Source organism: Zootoca vivipara, chromosome 15 (assembly GCF_963506605.1).
Source record: "Zootoca vivipara chromosome 15, rZooViv1.1, whole genome shotgun sequence".
Taxonomy (NCBI): Eukaryota; Metazoa; Chordata; class Lepidosauria; order Squamata; family Lacertidae; genus Zootoca; species Zootoca vivipara.
Genome location: NC_083290.1, coordinates 13,811,797 through 13,829,614, shown reverse-complemented (window position 1 = coordinate 13,829,614; position 17,818 = coordinate 13,811,797). Strand labels below are relative to the sequence as shown.

The 17,818-nt window shown below is 46.5% G+C and overlaps 1 protein-coding gene across 1 annotated transcript; it reads left to right on the top strand.

Annotated features, from left to right (window-relative positions):
• Window positions 1-1,928: 1,928 nt before the first annotated feature.
• Window positions 1,929-16,052, top strand: LOC118097250 (uroplakin-3b-like). The gene is made up of 6 exons (XM_060268409.1): window positions 1,929-3,456; window positions 8,564-8,713; window positions 9,680-9,902; window positions 13,781-13,857; window positions 14,107-14,236; window positions 14,968-16,052. Exons 1-6 carry the CDS (start codon window positions 3,396-3,398, stop codon window positions 15,113-15,115), a joined length of 789 nt encoding a protein of 262 aa, XP_060124392.1. The 5' UTR covers window positions 1,929-3,395; the 3' UTR covers window positions 15,116-16,052.
• The last annotated feature ends 1,766 nt before the right edge of the window (window positions 16,053-17,818 follow it).

Here is a 17,818-nt window from a genome sequence, read left to right as displayed (position 1 = left end):
CAAGGCACAGAGACATCATTGTTCTGCCCCATCCCCTCAGACGCTTGGCTGCAAGGAGGAAATGCCAAGGCAGTGCATCATCCAGAGAGACAGCAGGCACCCTCCTCTTCGAACGAGTGCCCTGTGCTCTCGGGAGTTTACTCATCATTTAATCTCAAGTCTCTTTGGGAACACCTGAGCTTTGGGGCGGCTCAGACCTGCCTACCCACATTAATGGACTGCCCAGTACAACCCAGCCTCGTGGAACTGGTTTGGCTGCATTACCCCCTAGCCTTGTCCGTAACCTGTGTGGCAGGTAGCATGGCTGGGACTTTTACACATATGTGTACCCACTCCCCAATCCAGACAGGTCTGTCGGCATTTTTCAAGTGTTTCTGCCTTTCCGGTCTCCCACCTGCCCCGCTGTTCTTTTCCTGTGTTCCGCTGGCCTGGTTGATGGACTCACAAACATTCGCCTGAAATATGGCTTATTTCTTAACTTAAAAGCATTTATGGACCATTTACAGTGGTACCTCAGGTTAAGTACTTAATTGGTTCCAGATGTACGTACTTAACCTGAAGCATACTTAACCTGAAGCGAACTTTCCCATTGAAATTAATGGAAAGTGGATTAATCCGTTCCAGACGATGAAAAACACCCACTACAACAGCAATTTAATACGAATTTTACTGTCTAATGAGACCATTGAACTTTCCCATTGAAAGTAATGGAAAGTGGATTAATCTGTTCCAGACGGGTCCGCGGAGTACTTAAATTGAAAGTACTCAACCTGAAGCGTACTTAACCTGAGGTATGACTGTATAGGGAAGTTTAGATGGCAAAAAATAATTGTTTAAATTGAAAAGCAGTTCACACATGCTGCGGACCATATCAGAATTTTGGAATGCTACAAAAATTAGGCCCCCCAGCGTTCCCCCCCCCAGACAACCCCAGGTTTAATCTGCACTTCTATTAACTTCAAATCTGCATTGAATTAAGGTGACCTGCTTTGTTTCATGATCTTCCAGGGCCACCTCAAGAGATCCCTCCTCATCCTTGAGCTTACTTGACACATACCTGGGTGATTACAACATTGTTCAATCCTGAAATGACCAGTTCCTATTTTCCTTTCACCACCATCTCCTGCCATTTCTAACCATTTGGAGTGTTTTTCCCCCCATTAAATGCTGTATTCCAGTTTAAATCAGACTAAAACATCAGGAGCTCCGAACAGGAACCTGTCAAGTGATTCCTGCATTGCAGGGGGTTGGACTAGATGACCCTTGGTATCCCCTCCAACTCTGCAATTCTATGATTCTGTAACTCCAAAGATCTCGCAGCACGGTCTGAAGACCCAGAATAATAGCTACCTTAGGGGCATAGAAAGCTCAGACCTCTCGCCCATCTACTGTAGCTCAGTTAATAATAATCATATAATCCTAATCCTAATCAATGTTGTCTACACTAACTTAACTTATATGCAGAATTCATCATGCGAAAGGCTGGACTAGATGAATCCCAAGACGGAATTAAGATTGCCGGAAGAAATATCAACAACCTCAGATATGCAGATGACACAACCTTGATGGCAGAAAGCGAGGAGGAATTAAAGAACCTTTTAATAAGGGTGAAAGAGGAGAGCGCAAAATGTGGTCTGAAGCTCAACATCAAAAAAACCAAGATCATGGCCACTGGTCCCATCACCTCCTGGCAAATAGAAGGGGAAGAAATGGAGGCAGTGAGAGATTTTACTTTCTTGGGCTCCTTGATCACTGCAGATGGTGACAGCAGTCACGAAATTAAAAGACGCCTGCTTCTTGGGAGAAAAGCAATGACAAACCTAGACAGCATCTTAAAAAGCAGAGACATTACCTTGCCAACAAAGGTCCGTATAGTTAAAGCTATGGTTTTCCCAGTAGTGATGTATGGAAGTGAGAGCTGGACCATAAAGAAGGCTGATCGCCGAAGAATTGATGCTTTTGAATTCTGGTGCTGGAGGAGACTCTTGAGAGTCCCATGGACTGCAAGAAGATCAAACCTATCCATTCTTAAGGAAATCAGCCCTGAGTGCTCACTGGAAGGACAGATCCTGAAGCTGAGGCTCCAATACTTTAGCCACCTCATGAGAAGAGAAGAATCCTTGGAAAAGACCCTGATGTTGGGAAAGATTGAGGGCACTAGGAGAAGGGGACGACAGAGGACAAGATGGTTGGACAGTGTTCTCGATGCTACGAACATGAGTTTGACCAAACTGCGGGAGGCAGTGCAAGACAGGAGTGCCTGGCGTGCTATGGTCCATGGGGTCACGAAGAGTCGGACACAACTAAACGACTAAACAACAACACTGACTGGCAGCAAAGCAGGTGCTCTGCCACTAAGTATATACATGTATCTGAAACCATGTCATGGTCTTCCTTGTTTACTTCCATTTTCCACTTCCATCTCTTGCCTGTGTTTCCTCTGTGTGGAGTGTCAGGTTGTAAGCTCTTCAAGGCAAAGGCCTCTTCTCTTTACCTTTGTGAAATGTTTTGCACCTCGAGGACACTATAAGGGGTTTTTTTCAGGGGGAACTCACCGGAACTCAGTTCTGGCACCTCTCAGGTGGGTGCCATTGCCATTCTTTATACCCTCCAACATTTCTCCAATGAAAATAGTCTTAAGGAAAAGTGGGACATTCTGGGATCAAATCAGAAACTGAGATGGCTTCTGTAAATCTGGGACTGTCCTTGGAAAACAGGGACAGTTGGAGTGTCTGCAAGAGAAAAAAGGACGCGTTCATGGTGAGTTCTCTTTTTCTATATAAAAAAAATAGCACTGGGCACTATTAATGAATGAAAAACTGCCTTGCCGAGCAAAATGCAGCCAGGACTGGCTAATACCTGGATGGGAGTCTACAGGGGACCTTGCTGCATGTTAATTATAAAATAAACTTCAGGAACGACAATAGGTTGAGGAACTCAGTCCAAGAAAACTCCTATTCTCGACACAAAGGCAGATTTGGTTATGAAGCATCTTGATTTATCACAGCTGGACCAGAGGGGCTGCTGGTCTCATCTGGCAAGCTCTACCCACGTTCCTCTTGGTGGCTGTTGTGTGTGTGTTTTTCGGTGGGGCAGATTAAAAACAAGACAAACCTGCTCGCTATCAGGGTCAAGATCCTTCTTACACAGGCCGGGAGGAATGTGGAAAGTGGGGAAGGGCTTAGGGCAGCCCCTGAAGGCAAAGCAAAAAAAAAGGAAAAGAAAAAGCCAGCCAGTTGAGGAGGAGGAGGAGGAGGAGGAGGAGGAAGACCTTTCGCCTCAGTGGTCCTCTCTTCACTTGCACCCAGGACAGCAAGAGAAGTGGTTTCTGTGGCCCTGACCATCTCCTATTTTAGTGAGGAGAAACATCTGGAGAAGATCTGGGCTGTGTGAAGATGGCCTCCTTCCTTCTGCTTCTTCTACTGCTAGCAGCTGGAGGGACCGTCGCTGGCATAGGTGACTATTGTTTGGTAACACTGTGCATTTTAAAGATAATTTTATATATATTCTGACTCATCCCCAAGATTTTGGGGTAGTTCCTTCAAAGAATCCTGGGAACAGCAGACCCTCCAAGTGTCCCTATTTTCCAGGGACAGTCCTGGATTTACAGAAGCCGTTCCATTTTATGATTTGATCCCAGAATGTCCCGCTTTTCCTTAGGATGTCCTTATTTTCATCAGAGAAATGTTGGAGGGTATGGAGTTATGTGCCCCCCCCCCTCAGCCAAGGAGATACATCCCTTAGAAGAGATCTGAAGGCAGCCCTGAATAGGGAAGATTTATTTATTTATGTTTTAACGTTTTATTGCATTTTTATATATGTTGGTAGCTGCCCAGTGTGGCTCGGGCAACCCATTCAGATGGGTGGGCTATAAATAATAATAATAATATTATTTTATTTTTTATTATGGAATGAGGCATCCCTATTTTAATTGGAGAAATGTTGGAGGGTATGTAACTGTAGATTTGCAAAGTGCTGGGGGTTGTAGCTCTGTGAGGGGGAAACTACACTTCCCATGATTCTTTGGGGGAAAGAATGTGTTTTAAAATGTGGCATGTGTTTGGAGCAATTCTCCTGTAAGGAAAGGTTGCAGGGCTTGGGGGTTTTTTAGTTTAGAGGAAAAGCTGAGTAAGAGGCAGCATGATAGAAGTTTATAAAATTAGGCAGAGAAAGTGGACAGAAGAAAGTTTTTCTCCCTCGTAACACTAGAATTTGTAGACATTGAACGAAGCTGAATGTCGGTAGTTTGATGCGCTTTGAGTGATGATGACCAGGGTAGGCGGAATGGAAGGAATAAATTTGATTCAGTTCCTCTTCAAAGATAAATTTGCTCTTCCTGAAACAATGCTTGAACCAGAACGCATCCATCCTTCAGAATTCACACTTCTCCAAATTTTGTAGTGTCGCTCTCCAACTGAATAAATGGTACGAAAATGCAAGTACTGTGGTAAAAATCTGCATAAAATCTGCATACTATATCCATGAAGGAAAAATATTTAAAACATGCATTCTATTCCGGATATTACTTTGTAAAAACAAAAAGGAAGGAAGGCCAAATTGCATGAAAACATGTCGATTTGGAGAAATTCAAATTTCAATGCTACCAAATTTTCATGGCAAGTTGTTTTCTTTTTAAATCTGATGTGGAAATGTGGAGACTTGAAGAATAGAAAAACGAGAAGTAGAACTTGATAGATTTGCCCATTTCTGTTGAGGAGGGCAGGATCGCTGTTTACTGCTTTGCCTCAGGCAGCAAACCACCTACCCTTTGCCCAGTTAACCAGGATGACTTGGGAATGGAACCAGACCATACATTTAAAGCACCGTCATACCATTTTATATAGTAATGGCTTTCCCCCAGAGAATTCTGGGAGCTGTAGTTTGTGAAGGATTTTGAGAGTTTGTTATCTGTTTATTTTGTCTCTATCCCACCTTACCTCTCCAAGGAGCTCAAGGGTGGCGTACGTCCTACAACAGTGGGTCTCCCTCTCCCCAGTTAATCCCCACAACAACCCTGTGAGGTAGGTTGGGCTGAGAGGCAGTGACTGCCCCCTTCCCCCCCAGTCGCTCAGTGAGCTTCATGGCTATCTGGGGGGGGGGGGCGGCGGCGATTTGAACCCTGGTCTCCCAGATCCTAGTCTGAGACTCTCCCCAATACACCACACTGCTGGCTGTTTAACGAACACCCCACCTCTTTCCCCTGGCAGAGCTACAATTCCCAGAGTGGCTTAACAGGTAAGACGGAACTCTAGGAATGTTAGGTCTTTGGCGGCGGCTGTAGTGGTGGTGGTGGGGGCGACAGGGGCTTCCAAACAACTATTTTTTAAATTACAATTTTTATTGGCATTTTTGTTTTCAACAAAACACTGTGTGATTTTACATACAGTATCTTTAAAGTTACAGGTAGGTAGCCGTGTTTGTCTGACGTAGTCGAAACAAAATATAAAAAAATTCCTTCCAGTAGCACCTTAGAGACCAACTAAGTTTGTCATTGGTATGAGCGGCCCTTTTTTTGCTAATTTAGCTGGCGTCAAATACCATCTATACATCATTTTCCATGTATTCGCCTGCTAACAACTCTCAGCGCCCTTAACAAACTACAGCTCCCAGGATTCTTTGGGGGAAGCCATGACTGTTTAAAGCAGTATCGTATGGTGTGAATGTGGTCCAGCTTTTCTTGAAATTCCATCTTCTAAGATCACTGGAGAGAGGAAAGATTGTACCATGGGGGGGCTCCCATTCTGAGGGGTACAGTTGGCACCTATGCCTGGGTCTCTTTCAGCTGAGACGTATCCAGAGCTGTTGAGCCTGGGAGCAGACCTGCTGCCCTTAGCTGGAGAAACACTAGATTGCATGGCCATTTGCGGGGTACAGAAGGACTTTTTGGGGGGGTGCCTGGTTGTCCCGTCCAGAAAAAAAGAGGAGCTTGTCTTGTGTAAATTTATACACCCTAAAAATTGCAGGGAGTAGTGGATAGAGGCTCCATTCCCACCATATGTTCAAAACACTATGGGATCCGTGGTTTGTTAAGAGTGCTGAGAGTTGTCAGGAGACCCTTAATTCCTTCAGAGGACCATGATTCCCAGAGTGGTTTAACAATCCCGCTTCGCAGGGAACTCTGGGAATTGTAGCTGTGGGAGGGGAATGGGTGTGTGTGTGTCTCCTAACAACTATCATCACCTTTAAGAAGCGACAGTTCCCATAATTCTTGGGGGGAAGTTAGTAGTTTGTTTAAACTTTAAAGGTGGGCTTAGACACAGTCGTGGAGGATAAAGCTAAGAATGGCTACTAGTTGTGATGACAATGTCACCTCTCCACCGTCGAAGGCAGTATGCCCCTGGTCCTGATGGGGGGGGATGTCAGAGTTGTTATGATTCCTCCTGAGAAACGACCTTCCACATGCTTGTCTTTCAAAAGTCTTTATTAGTGCACATTATTTACAGTGTAGCGAGCTGTTGGTTTCATGTCTCCTCATTCCGAATCAGAATCCGGCACTGCCCCTTTTCGCGATTTTGACCAACATAAAAGCCTTGGGACAGTGAATCTCCTCCCTTTTCTCCTCCTTCTCAATACCGGTGTCGGGGGGGGGGGGGGAGGGTCTACGGTCTGCCCTGTTCCTGTCCACCCTTCCCGTCTCTCTCTCTCTTCCTGCCTGTGGAGCAGGGGCTCTCCAGTGCTGCCAGAGCTCTGGCACTCCTTCTCCGTCTCCTGACTCATCCCTTCAGGCTCCTTGCTTTCCTGACTGCTCGGAGACGGGCTGCTTCTGATGGGGGGGGTTCTCTGTAATCCCTCCCCCTTACAGGGGATTATTTAATTATTTACAGTCATACCTCAGGTTACGTATGTTTTGGGTTACGTACTTTCGGGTTGCGTACTCCGCAAAGCCGGGGTGTGAACGGCAACCCCGGAACGAATTGAGTACGTAACCCGAGGTACCACTGTACTTATTTATTTATTCCATCTGCCTCCCACGCCACCTTTCCTGCAAGGAGCTTAAGGCAGCAAGGAAAACCCGTGTGGTGTAACAGTGTGGGGGAGTGTTCGGTCAGCCCCTGGGAGACCAGGGTTCGAATCCCCACTCAGCAATGAGGAAGCTCACTGGGTGAACTTGGGCCAGTCACCAGTGATTTTTTTTTCCCCTGGGGGTATGCAGGGATGCGCATACCCCTAAACATTTTGTGAATCTTTGTACATTTTTTTTTAAAAAAATACTTTTTATTAAATTTTCCAATTAAAGAAAACAATTCAATTATTTCAATTATATCCAATTATACATATACATATCAATTAAGCCAAATATTATGCCAAATCCTAAAAAAAAAAAATCAGACTCCCCATGCTCCAAAGTCCTGGGATTCTAAATAGCTGTTAGTACTGCCATCCTTGTCTGAATCTTTGTACTTTTTTCCATTTTTACTGTATTTATTTTCCCCGATTTGACCCATAAAATGGTGGCTTTCTTGAGTAACCTTAAACATTTTTTTAGGGGGGGGGAGCACTGCCAATCAACATTCCTCAGCCTAATCTACTTCACAGGGTTTCTGTGAGGATTAAATGTAAGGTAGCCATACACATCATCTTGAGCTCCTTGGAGGAGGAGGTGCTGTATACAGGTGAAACTTGGAAAATTAGAATATCATCGAAAAGTGCATTTATTTCAGTAATGCAACTTATTATTTTTAATTTTTACAAATGCTTTCTTTTGGAAATTCCACAGTAATAAAACAAATAGTTAAAATAATACAAAAATAAACACCGCTATTACATTTCATTAATTACATTCCATTTATAATTGACCCGCCCAACGACAAATAATTACAGTTACAACAAATAAAGGCTTGACATATCTTGCTTTGCATGTCATGCATCTATCTCATACAGTGGTACCTCTACTTACGAATTTAATGCGTTCCGAACGCACATTTGTAAGTTGAAAAAAGTCGAATCCCATAGGAATGCATTGGGATAAAAAATTCGTAAGTAGAAGCAACCCTATCTAAAAATTCATAAGTAGAAAAAATCCTATCTAAACCACATCCAAGATGGTGGACGGAGCTCCATTCGTAAGTAGAAACATTCGTAAGTAGAGTTATTCGTAAGTAGAGGTGCCACTGTATATTGGTTTCACCTTTTAAGTTGCATTACTGAAATAAATGCACTTTCCGACGACATTCTAATTTTCCGAGTTTCACCTGTAAATGTAATCAATAGATAAACCCATGGTTCTCCCCCTCTCTGTTTTATCCTCACATCAACCCTGGAAGGTAGGTTAGGCCGAGAGACAGTGACTGGCCCAAGGCCACCCAGTGAGCTTCCTCATGGCCGAGTGAGGGTTCGAACCCTGGTCTCCCCAGGTCCTAAGTCTCAGTGCTCTAACCACTAGACCACACTGACTCACTTCCCTTTGGAGCATCTGGCTGGCTGCCGTGAGAACTGGATGCCAGGTCCCCAATGCAGCTACAGGCGTCTCCTGATGCCCTTCTGATGGGGCGTCTGTTTGCGTACCTCACAGTTTTCTGCATCTGGGAGTAGGAACCCACTGAATCTCCCTGTGTATTTTCAGAGGTGATCCCCTACACCCCCTACGTCTCCAGCCAGCAACTGGAAGGGAAAATCACACAAAGCACCTTCGCCCTGGATCTACCCAGCTGCCAATTTGACCGATTTGCCAACGCCTCGGACAGTATCTGGCTGGTGGTTACGTACACAAACGGTGAGTCTGGGGTGAGCTTTTTGTAGAGCCCACCCAAATCTGGACAACGGGGTTAGAGGTGGGTGGTTCTCAATTTAAACACTTGTCAACTCAAAACTAGCCGCAACTTTTACTTTTCTATTTCCCATTTTTACTTTTTGACCTCTCTCCCAGTCTGAGTTGCGGCAGCACTCGGCTATTTTAGCAAGCCAGGTTTGTAGATGAGAAGAGATGGCATGTTGGCAGTTAATGTAACTGCCTTAACACCAGGGCTGCAAGCTTTCAGCAATAAATAAATCAACTTGAAGTAGCAAGAAAAGACAAGCAGCTGAATTTAGGTTACAAAATGGTAAATGTTTCTAAATTTTATGTATAAGCTAAACAGGCTATAGCTTAGGGAGTGGGGACCCCCAAAATTTTAATATTAATATTAATATACTTTTTCTTAATTGTATTTCAGTTCAACAATTACTTTGATAAAATACATATTTTGTTATGTGCAAATGGCTTTAGGTCCATAATTTACCATATAGCATATATTCAACACAAAAAAACAGCAGCAATTTGTTGCTGACAAAGGACAGCTGGACATATAAAGGGCCCCATTACCTTCAGTAGCTTAGGGCCTCATCAAACCTAAATCTGGTCCCGATAGAAACACAAAGATGGCTTGCTAAAAACATGCAGCCTGGGTTTGGAGCAACCAGCCCAAACATCCTTACTGGTCGATTCACATGGGGGAAAGGCTTAAGAAGAGTTTGGTAGTCCTTCCTCCCAAGGTGATGGTGTGTGACCTCGCTAAGCCTGGCAGGACAGCTTACTCTATGATATTAACCCCTTTGTGCATTAATTAGAGTTAAGCATGTTGGTTATATGCGGCTGGAGCTATTCCACAAGCAGAGGGGGCTGTCTTGGTCCTTACAGAAATATTCCTTCCCCAGCAAAATGTTTCATTCCTGCCTCCGCTATGCCTTCTCCACCCAACAGCCACAGCCAGCTTCAAGAACCCCAAAACACCTCAGCAGATCCCGCCATACGAAGCTCTGTTCACCACTCAAGGCTACATGACCATGAAGTCCACCATCTCCCAGTACCCCTGCAAAGGCGGCAATTCCAATACCGTCCTCCGGGTAGGAGGCGAATCGTCTTGCAAGAACGACGACACCCAGACCAGCTGCAATGGGCCGCTGCCTTCTCCTGCCTCTTATAGGTAACAATTCATCAGCTGACTTGATGCAGAGCAGAGGAGCCGAATTTGCATGGGAAACTCAGACAGAGAGACCCTTAGCCAATTCAACCATTATTGCTGTGATGCGAGGTTCCAGGAGCTTCCCCAGGGTTCGTGTTCCCTTTCGGAAATGAGGCACCGCGGAGACCGTGGTGTATTTAGGATATAATGGTTTATTGACATATATATACAACCTGAGCCTACAATGGAGGGGCTCACAGCATCAACACTCCAATAGGGCCTTGCTTCCCATATGGACGCAGCCCTGGATTCAGTCAGAAACCAAACATTGCTCTCTCTCCATACCTGCCAAGTTCCGGCCTGAGAAATAAGGGACTGGACCGGAAGTAGCAGAGCGGAAGTAGCGCTGCTGCCATTTTGGAACTGGGCAGAGCATGCTCAGAAGCGACTTTTGATGCTGCTCTGCCCTGTTCCAAAATGGCCGCCGCACCAGAAGTCGTGCTGCAGCCATTTTGGAACTGGGCAAAGCAGCATCAAAAGTCGTTTCTGAGCATGCTCCGCCCAGTTCCAAAATGGCCACCGCGCCAGAATAAACCGGGGGAAACAAAAAAATCCGTTTTTTCGGCTGGGGACAGCTGGAAAAACGGGGGTTTCCTGGGGAATACGGGAGACTTGGCAGCTATGCTCTCTCTCCCTCTCCCTCTCCCTCTCTTTCACCAGCTTGCTGCTTTGCCTCTAGCTCACATCACTGCATCTTTCTGCTCTCAATTCTCACTCTGGCTTTCTAACTACCTGGAGTTGAGGAAGGGGCTTCACCCACTGGCCATCTCCCACAGAGCCCCTTTCCTTTGTTCCCCTTAATGGCTCACCACCCAGGCTATCGCTTCACCAGAAGGCTAGCCTGGCTCTTCCAATAATTAGAAGCCTGATTAAATTCTAACTTTTGCTGGATCCAGGGATTGGAAGGGTCTCGGCATACAACCTAACAACTCAGACTCTTAACATTACAGTGGTACCTCGGGTTACAGATGCTTCAGGTTACAGACGCTTCAGGTTACAGACTCCGCTAACCCAGAAATAGTACCTCAGGTTAAGAAGTTTGCTTCAGGACGAGAACAGAAATCGTGCGGTGGCGGCAGCAGGAGGCCCCATTAGCTAAAAAGGGACCTCAGGTTAAGAACGGACCTCCACAACGAATTAAGTTCTTAACCTCAGGTACCGCTGTAAAAGGTGATAGCTGTTTTGCAACTGGAATGAGAGAGTGGTTTGTGCAAGAGCCTTTAAACTGAGAAGGTTGCCCTCCCCCCCACAATATTATTATTATTATTATTATTATTATTATTATTATTATTATTATTATCTCGCCTTTCCGTCAAACCAGGGCTCAAGGCAGCTTACGCAAATTAAAGCAACACAGATAAAATATAGAAAGCTCAAAGACAATCATTAAAAAGTAATTAAACTATAATAAAATTAAAACATGGCTTCCAAAGATGTCCGAAAATGCCACACACCCATCTTAGAAATGAAGCAACTGTGTCATCAGTCCTGGCTTGTTTGAAGCCTGAGGCACTTTGAGTTTCTGACAGCCCTGGGACCATCCCTCTACTGAAACATCCGTGGCAGGGCAGATCTGTTCAGCCAGAAATTCCACATTGCACTCCACGTGAGTTGACATTTCTGAGGAAACTGGAACGAGGCCTCAGGCGACGGAGCTTATTATGGGTGCAGTCAGGGCTCTATTTTAAACACAGGCCTGGAAGATACAGAAAAGGTCTGCGCCCTGCGATCAGGTGAGAGTCTCCCTTGCAGAGAAAGTTTAGATTGACATTTATTGAGCAAGTTGGAGCTTCCTGATTGGGATGAACAATGGGGGTGGAGACGCTCCTTCAGGTATACAGGACCGAGGCCGTTTAGGGCTTTAAAGGTCAGCACCAACACCCTGAATTGTGCTCAGAAACATACTGGGAGCCAATGAAGGTCTTTCAGGACCGGTGTTATATGGTCTCGGCGGCTGCTCCCAGTCACCAGTCTAGCTGCCGCATTCTGGATTAGTTGCAGTTTCCGGGTCACCTTCAAAGGTAGCCCCACGTAAAGCGCATTGCAGTAGTCCAAGCGGGAGATAACTAGAGCATGCACCACTCTGGCGAGACAGTCCGCAGGCAGGTAGGGTCTCAGCCTGCGTACCAGATGGAGCTGATAGACAGCTGCCCTGGACACAGAATTGACCTGTGCCTCCATGGACAGCTGTGATTCCAGAATGACTCTCAGGCTGCGCACCTGGTCCTTCAGGGGCACAGTTACCCCATTCAGGACCAGGGAGTCCTTCACACCTGCCCGCCTCCTGTCCCCCACAAACCGTACTACTGTCTTGTCAGGATTCAACCTCAATCTGTTAGCCGCCATCCATCCTCCAACCGCCTCCATGCACTCACACAGGACCTTCACCACCTTCACTGGTTCTGATTTGAAAGAGAGGTAGAGCTGGGTATCATCCGCATACTGATGGACACCCAGCCCAAACCCCCTGATGATCTCTCCCAGTGGCTGCATGTAGATGTTAAAAAGCATGGGGGAGAGGACAGAACCCTGAGGCACCCCACAAGTGAGGGCCCAGGGGTCCAAACATTCATCCCCCCCCAACACCACTTTCTGGACACAGTCCAGGAGGAAGGAGCGGAAACGCTGTATAACAGTGCCCAAGCTCTCAGCCCCTCTAGACAATCCAGAAGGATGTCATGGTCTATCTATGGTGTCAAAGGCCGCTGAGAGATCCAGCAGAACTGGGAAACAGCTCTCACCTTTGTCCCTAGCCCGCCGGAGATCATCGACCAGTGCGACCAAGGCAGTTTCAGTCCCATGATGAGGCCTGAATCCCAATTGGAAGGGATCCAAATGGTCCGCATCCTCGCTTGGAGTTGTTCAGCAACCAACCGCTCAATCGCCTTCCCAAGAATGGAAGATTTGAGACTGGGCAATAGTTTGCCATATTGGCCGGGTCCAAATATGTTTTTTTTTATTAAAAGAAGCAGTTTAATAACTGCCTCTTTCAGCGGGTCTGGGAAGGCTCCCTCACTGAGGGAAGCATTCACCACCCCTGGAGCCCATCGCTCAGCCCCTCCTGGCTCGCTTTTATAAGCCAGGATGGGCAAGGATCAAGGAGACAGGTGGTTAGTTTCACTCGTCCAAGCAGCCTGTCCACATCCTCGGAGGTAACAGATTAGAATTGATCCCATGCAACATGACCTGACAGGACCCTAGCACTCTTCTGCCCTGACCCTGCTCCCATGGTCTACCTCTTTCCAAATCTGAGCGACTTTATCTGCAAAGAACTTTGCAAAATCATTGCAGATCTTGGGGTCGTCACCAGGCCTCGATGGCAAAGGTGGTTCCATTAGATTCAGTTCAGTTTACATTGAAAGGTGAACCCACATAATTATTTCCAAAAGAACATGCAAACGAAAAAAAATCCCCAGCCAGCCTTTGAAATTCGCACTTCTCTAGTTAAGTTATGCGTACACAAATGCATATACTGTACTGGAGTAAAGCGTGCAGAAGAATGCGTATATTAGCAAAAAATAACATACGCCAATGCTTTATATTAGGGGAAATATAAATAGCAGGGGGGATACATCTTGCAAGGAATGTGTATATTAAGCAAGACTGCATACGAAGGTGTGTTTATGAGGAAAAATGCAAGTGAATTTTCCTAAGGCAAGGTGATGTGGAAATGTGAAAAGCCAAATTTAAGGCTGGGAAAACAAGAGACAGACAGAAAGCAAGGCCAGTTGCACACGCTAGATCTAGATTCAACCAGTGATTTGTTCCGATAGAGTTTAGTAAGACATCCCTGATATTTCCACCCACCCACCTCTGTCTCTTTTTAAACTCCTCCTCAGAGTGAAATTTCTCATCATGGATTCCAAAGGACCCAAAGCTGAAACAAGGTGGTCTGCTCCAATTACGTTGAAAAAAGGTATGTTATAAAACGAAGAGGCTCGCGGAGAAGATCTGGGCTGGCTCAATGTGGTTTGCCACCTGAGGCAAAGGGCAACATGGCGCCCTGTCTTCAGAAGCTCGCCAAGCGAGCAGGGTAACTGGCAGAGTCCTCACAAAGGCACCTGAGTCAGACCATCTAGCTTACACTGACTGGCAGCTGCTCTCCAGAATTTCAGGCAGCTGAGGGACCGATAAGAAAATTGCCTCCTTTTGTTATCCCTTCCAGCTGAAAGGTGGAACACAGTGGATACCTGGCCTGGACGTCGCAGTGGGGACATGATCGTCATCACCGTCATTCTCTCCGCCCTTTGCGGGGTTGTCACCATCGGCTTCCTTAGCACCGTCAGCTATGAATGGTAAGACTTTGCTGCCTAGATTTGGGAGAAGCTGGCAGGCTTAGTGGGGTAGTGGAGGGGAATTGTGGCAGAGAGGATAGGTCCTGGGTTTTACTCCAGCAAGGCCTTCTGCTAAAACGCCTAAGGGATCGACAGGCCCTCCCTGCTCCTCTCATAACGGAACTTTCAGGTTCGTTAGCACAGAGGGAGTCAGAGGATGCGGGAAACCATTCAGCCCACAGGCTAGGTACGTTTTCCCTTTCCTTTGATGGGGTTCCTGATTCATGCTAGCAGTTCAAACAGCAGCTGTGTCGCATTTTTCTACAGCTCAGCGTTTTCTTACAAGCAGAACCAAGTTGCACTTGCATTGCTTCGTACGTCAACCGCTGGAAGATCTGTGCTTATATTAAGTGGGATATTTCAATATACTATATATAAATGAACAAACAAACGCATGCTGTCAGATGTAAGCACCGCTGAGTTGCAAGGCTAAGGCCAAAGCACCATGGGAGAGTATCTGTTTCGCAGGCAGAAGATCCCAGGATCACCTCCAGTTTGGGCTTGGAGAGACTCCCTGCCTGAATTACCTGGGAGCCACTGCCAGTCCGTGTAGACAGTACTGAGCTAAATGGAGCAGTGGTCTGACTCGGTAGAAGAAGGCAGTTTCTGATGCTGCCCCCCATCACTCGTTCCCAGCTCTCCTCCGACATTCATGCTCTGTGCGCTCCCTCTCTCTCTCTCTCTCTCTGCAGCTTCAAGCTTTGCCGCCCAGGCCCACCGGAAAACCAGGAGGAGCCCCCGCGCCAAGACCCCTTCCAAGCCAGCCGCTACGATACGCACCACATCCCTCCTGCCCCTCCTGCCCCTCCCCCTCCCCCTGCCATGGACACTGCTTCCTAGAGGGACACACACACACACACACCCGGTTTGGGTCTCTAGGCAGATCAGCACACACCGTACGTCTAAAACACACATTTCAAGCGCACGACTTCCCACAAAGAACCCTGGGAACTGTAGTTTGCTAGGCTCGCTGGGGACGGGGTAGCTGTGCGGAAGGAAGACTACAGTTCCCAGAATTCTTTGGGGGAAGTTGTGTGCTTGAAATGCGCACTGCGGATATACTTTAAATGTGGCTCTGCCTTCCCATGTCTGTCTGCAGTCTGATTCCATCCAGATCAGACAGCCACCCACTTGCGCAAAAGTAGCCCTCACTTAATCCCACCACCTAGACCACCTTCTCTAGCTTTTATTCTTCCTCTCAGCGATAAGCCTGTCCTCTGTTTGCTTTTTCGAATGTTGCATTACTAAGCTGGCTGTGATTGTTTCCTGTTTTTTCTTTTCTTTTCTTTAAATAACTTTTTTGGGGGGGTTGGTAAACAAGGGTCCTGGGAATAATAAATGATACGAATAAAGAGACCTCAAGTCTTCTCATGTTATTTGTACATCACAAAAAACAGCACAATAAATCTGCAGTGATATCTGGAACATATTGTGCATTAGTGGTCAATGTAAAGGTTCTTGGTTTAAACAAACACAAATGGGAACAGGACAAATGGGCTAGAACAGAATGACCAGGTAACATTCAGCATCACGTAGCTCAGGGGTCAGCAAACTTTTCAGTCCACTGTCCCTTGGACCTTGGGGGGGGGATATTTCTTTTGGGGGGTGAGCAAAGTCCTATGCCCCACAAATAACCAAGAGATGCATTTTAAATAAAAGCACACATTCTACTCATGTAAAAACACGCTGATTCCCGGACCACCTGAGGGCCAGATTTAGAAGACGATTGGGCCGGATCAGGCCCCCAGGCCCTAGTTTGCCTACCCATGGCATAGCTAAAAGTCCAATTGGGAGCCCTCGTGGTTTTGCTTCGATGAAGTATGAGTAATAGTCATTTTTCATCTTATGTCACCAATGAAAACAATATAATGTGTTGATCTATTGGTAAATGTGGGAGGGGGGGTTCAAAGTGACGATCATAATTTACGTTTAAACTTAAATTTAGATCAACCAGATTGAGACAAATGCTGATGGGGTGAGGGGAGTCAGAGGATGCGGGAAACCATTCAGCCCACAGGCTAGGTACGTTTTCCCTTTCCTTTGATGGGGTTCCCGATTCATGCTAGCAGTTCAAACAGCAGCTGTGTCGCATTTTGCTACAGCTCAACGTTTTCTTACAAGCAGAACCAAGTTGCACTTGCATTGCTTCGTACGTCAACCGCTGGAAGATCTGTGCTTATATTAAGTGGGATATTTCAATATATATATATATAAATGATCAAATGCATGCTGTCAGATGTAAGCACCGCTGAGTTGCAAGGCTAAGGCCAAAGCACCATGGGAGAGTATCTGTTTCGCAGGCAGATGATCTCAGGATCGAGCCCCATCACCTCCAGTTTGGGCTTGGAGAGACTCCCTGCCTGAATTACCTGGGAGCCACTGCCAGTCCGTGTAGACAGTACTGAGCTAAATGGAGCAGTGGTCTGACTCGGTAGAAGAAGGCAGTTTCTGATGCTGCCCCCCATCACTCGTTCCCAGCTCTCCTCCGACATTCATGCTCTGTGCGCTCCCTCTCTCTCTCTCTCTCTCTGCAGCTTCAAGCTTTGCCGCCCAGGCCCACCGGAAAACCAGGAGGAGCCCCCGCGCCAAGACCCCTTCCAAGCCAGCCGCTACGATACGCACCACATCCCTCCTGCCCCTCCTGCCCCTCCCCCTCCCCCTGCCATGGACACTGCTTCCTAGAGGGACCACCCCCCCCCCCCGTTTGGGTCTCTAGGCAGATCAGCACACACCGTACGTCTAAAACACACATTTCAAGCGCACGACTTCCCACAAAGAACCCTGGGAACTGTAGTTGGCTAGGCTCGCTGGGGACGGGTTAGCTGTGCGGAAGGAAGACTACAGTTCCCAGAATTCTTTGGGGGAAGTTGTGTGCTTGAAATGCGCACTGCGGATATACTTTAAATGTGGCTCTGCCTTCCCATGTCTGTCTGCAGTCTGATTCCATCCAGATCAGACAGCCACCCACTTGCGCAAAAGTAGCCCTGTTACATCAGCACTCACGACTTCATACAACCACCTAGACCACCTTCTCTAGCTTTTATTCTTCCTCTCAGCAATAAGCCTGTCCTCTGTTTGCTTTTTCGAATGTCGCATGACTAAGCTGGCTGTGATTGTTTCCTCTTTTTTTTCTTTTCTTTAAATAACTTTGGGGGGGGGGTTGGTAAACAAGGGTCCTGGGAATAATAAATGATACGAATAAAGAGAGCAAGTCTTCTCATGTCATTTGTACATCGCAAAAAAACAGCACAATAAATTTGCAGTGATATCTGGAACATTTTGTGCATTAGTGGTCAATGTAAAGGTTCTTGGTTTAAACAAACACAAATGGGAACAGGACAAATGGGCTAGAACAGAATGACCGGGTAACATTCAGCACCACGTAGCTCAGGGGTCAGCAAACTTTTTCAGTCCACTGTCCCTTGGACCTTGGGGGGGGGAAATATTTGGGGGGGGGTGAGCGAAGTCCTATGCCCCACAAATAACCAAGAGATGCATTTTAAATAAAGGCAAACATACTTGGTACACTCTGACCTGTGAATC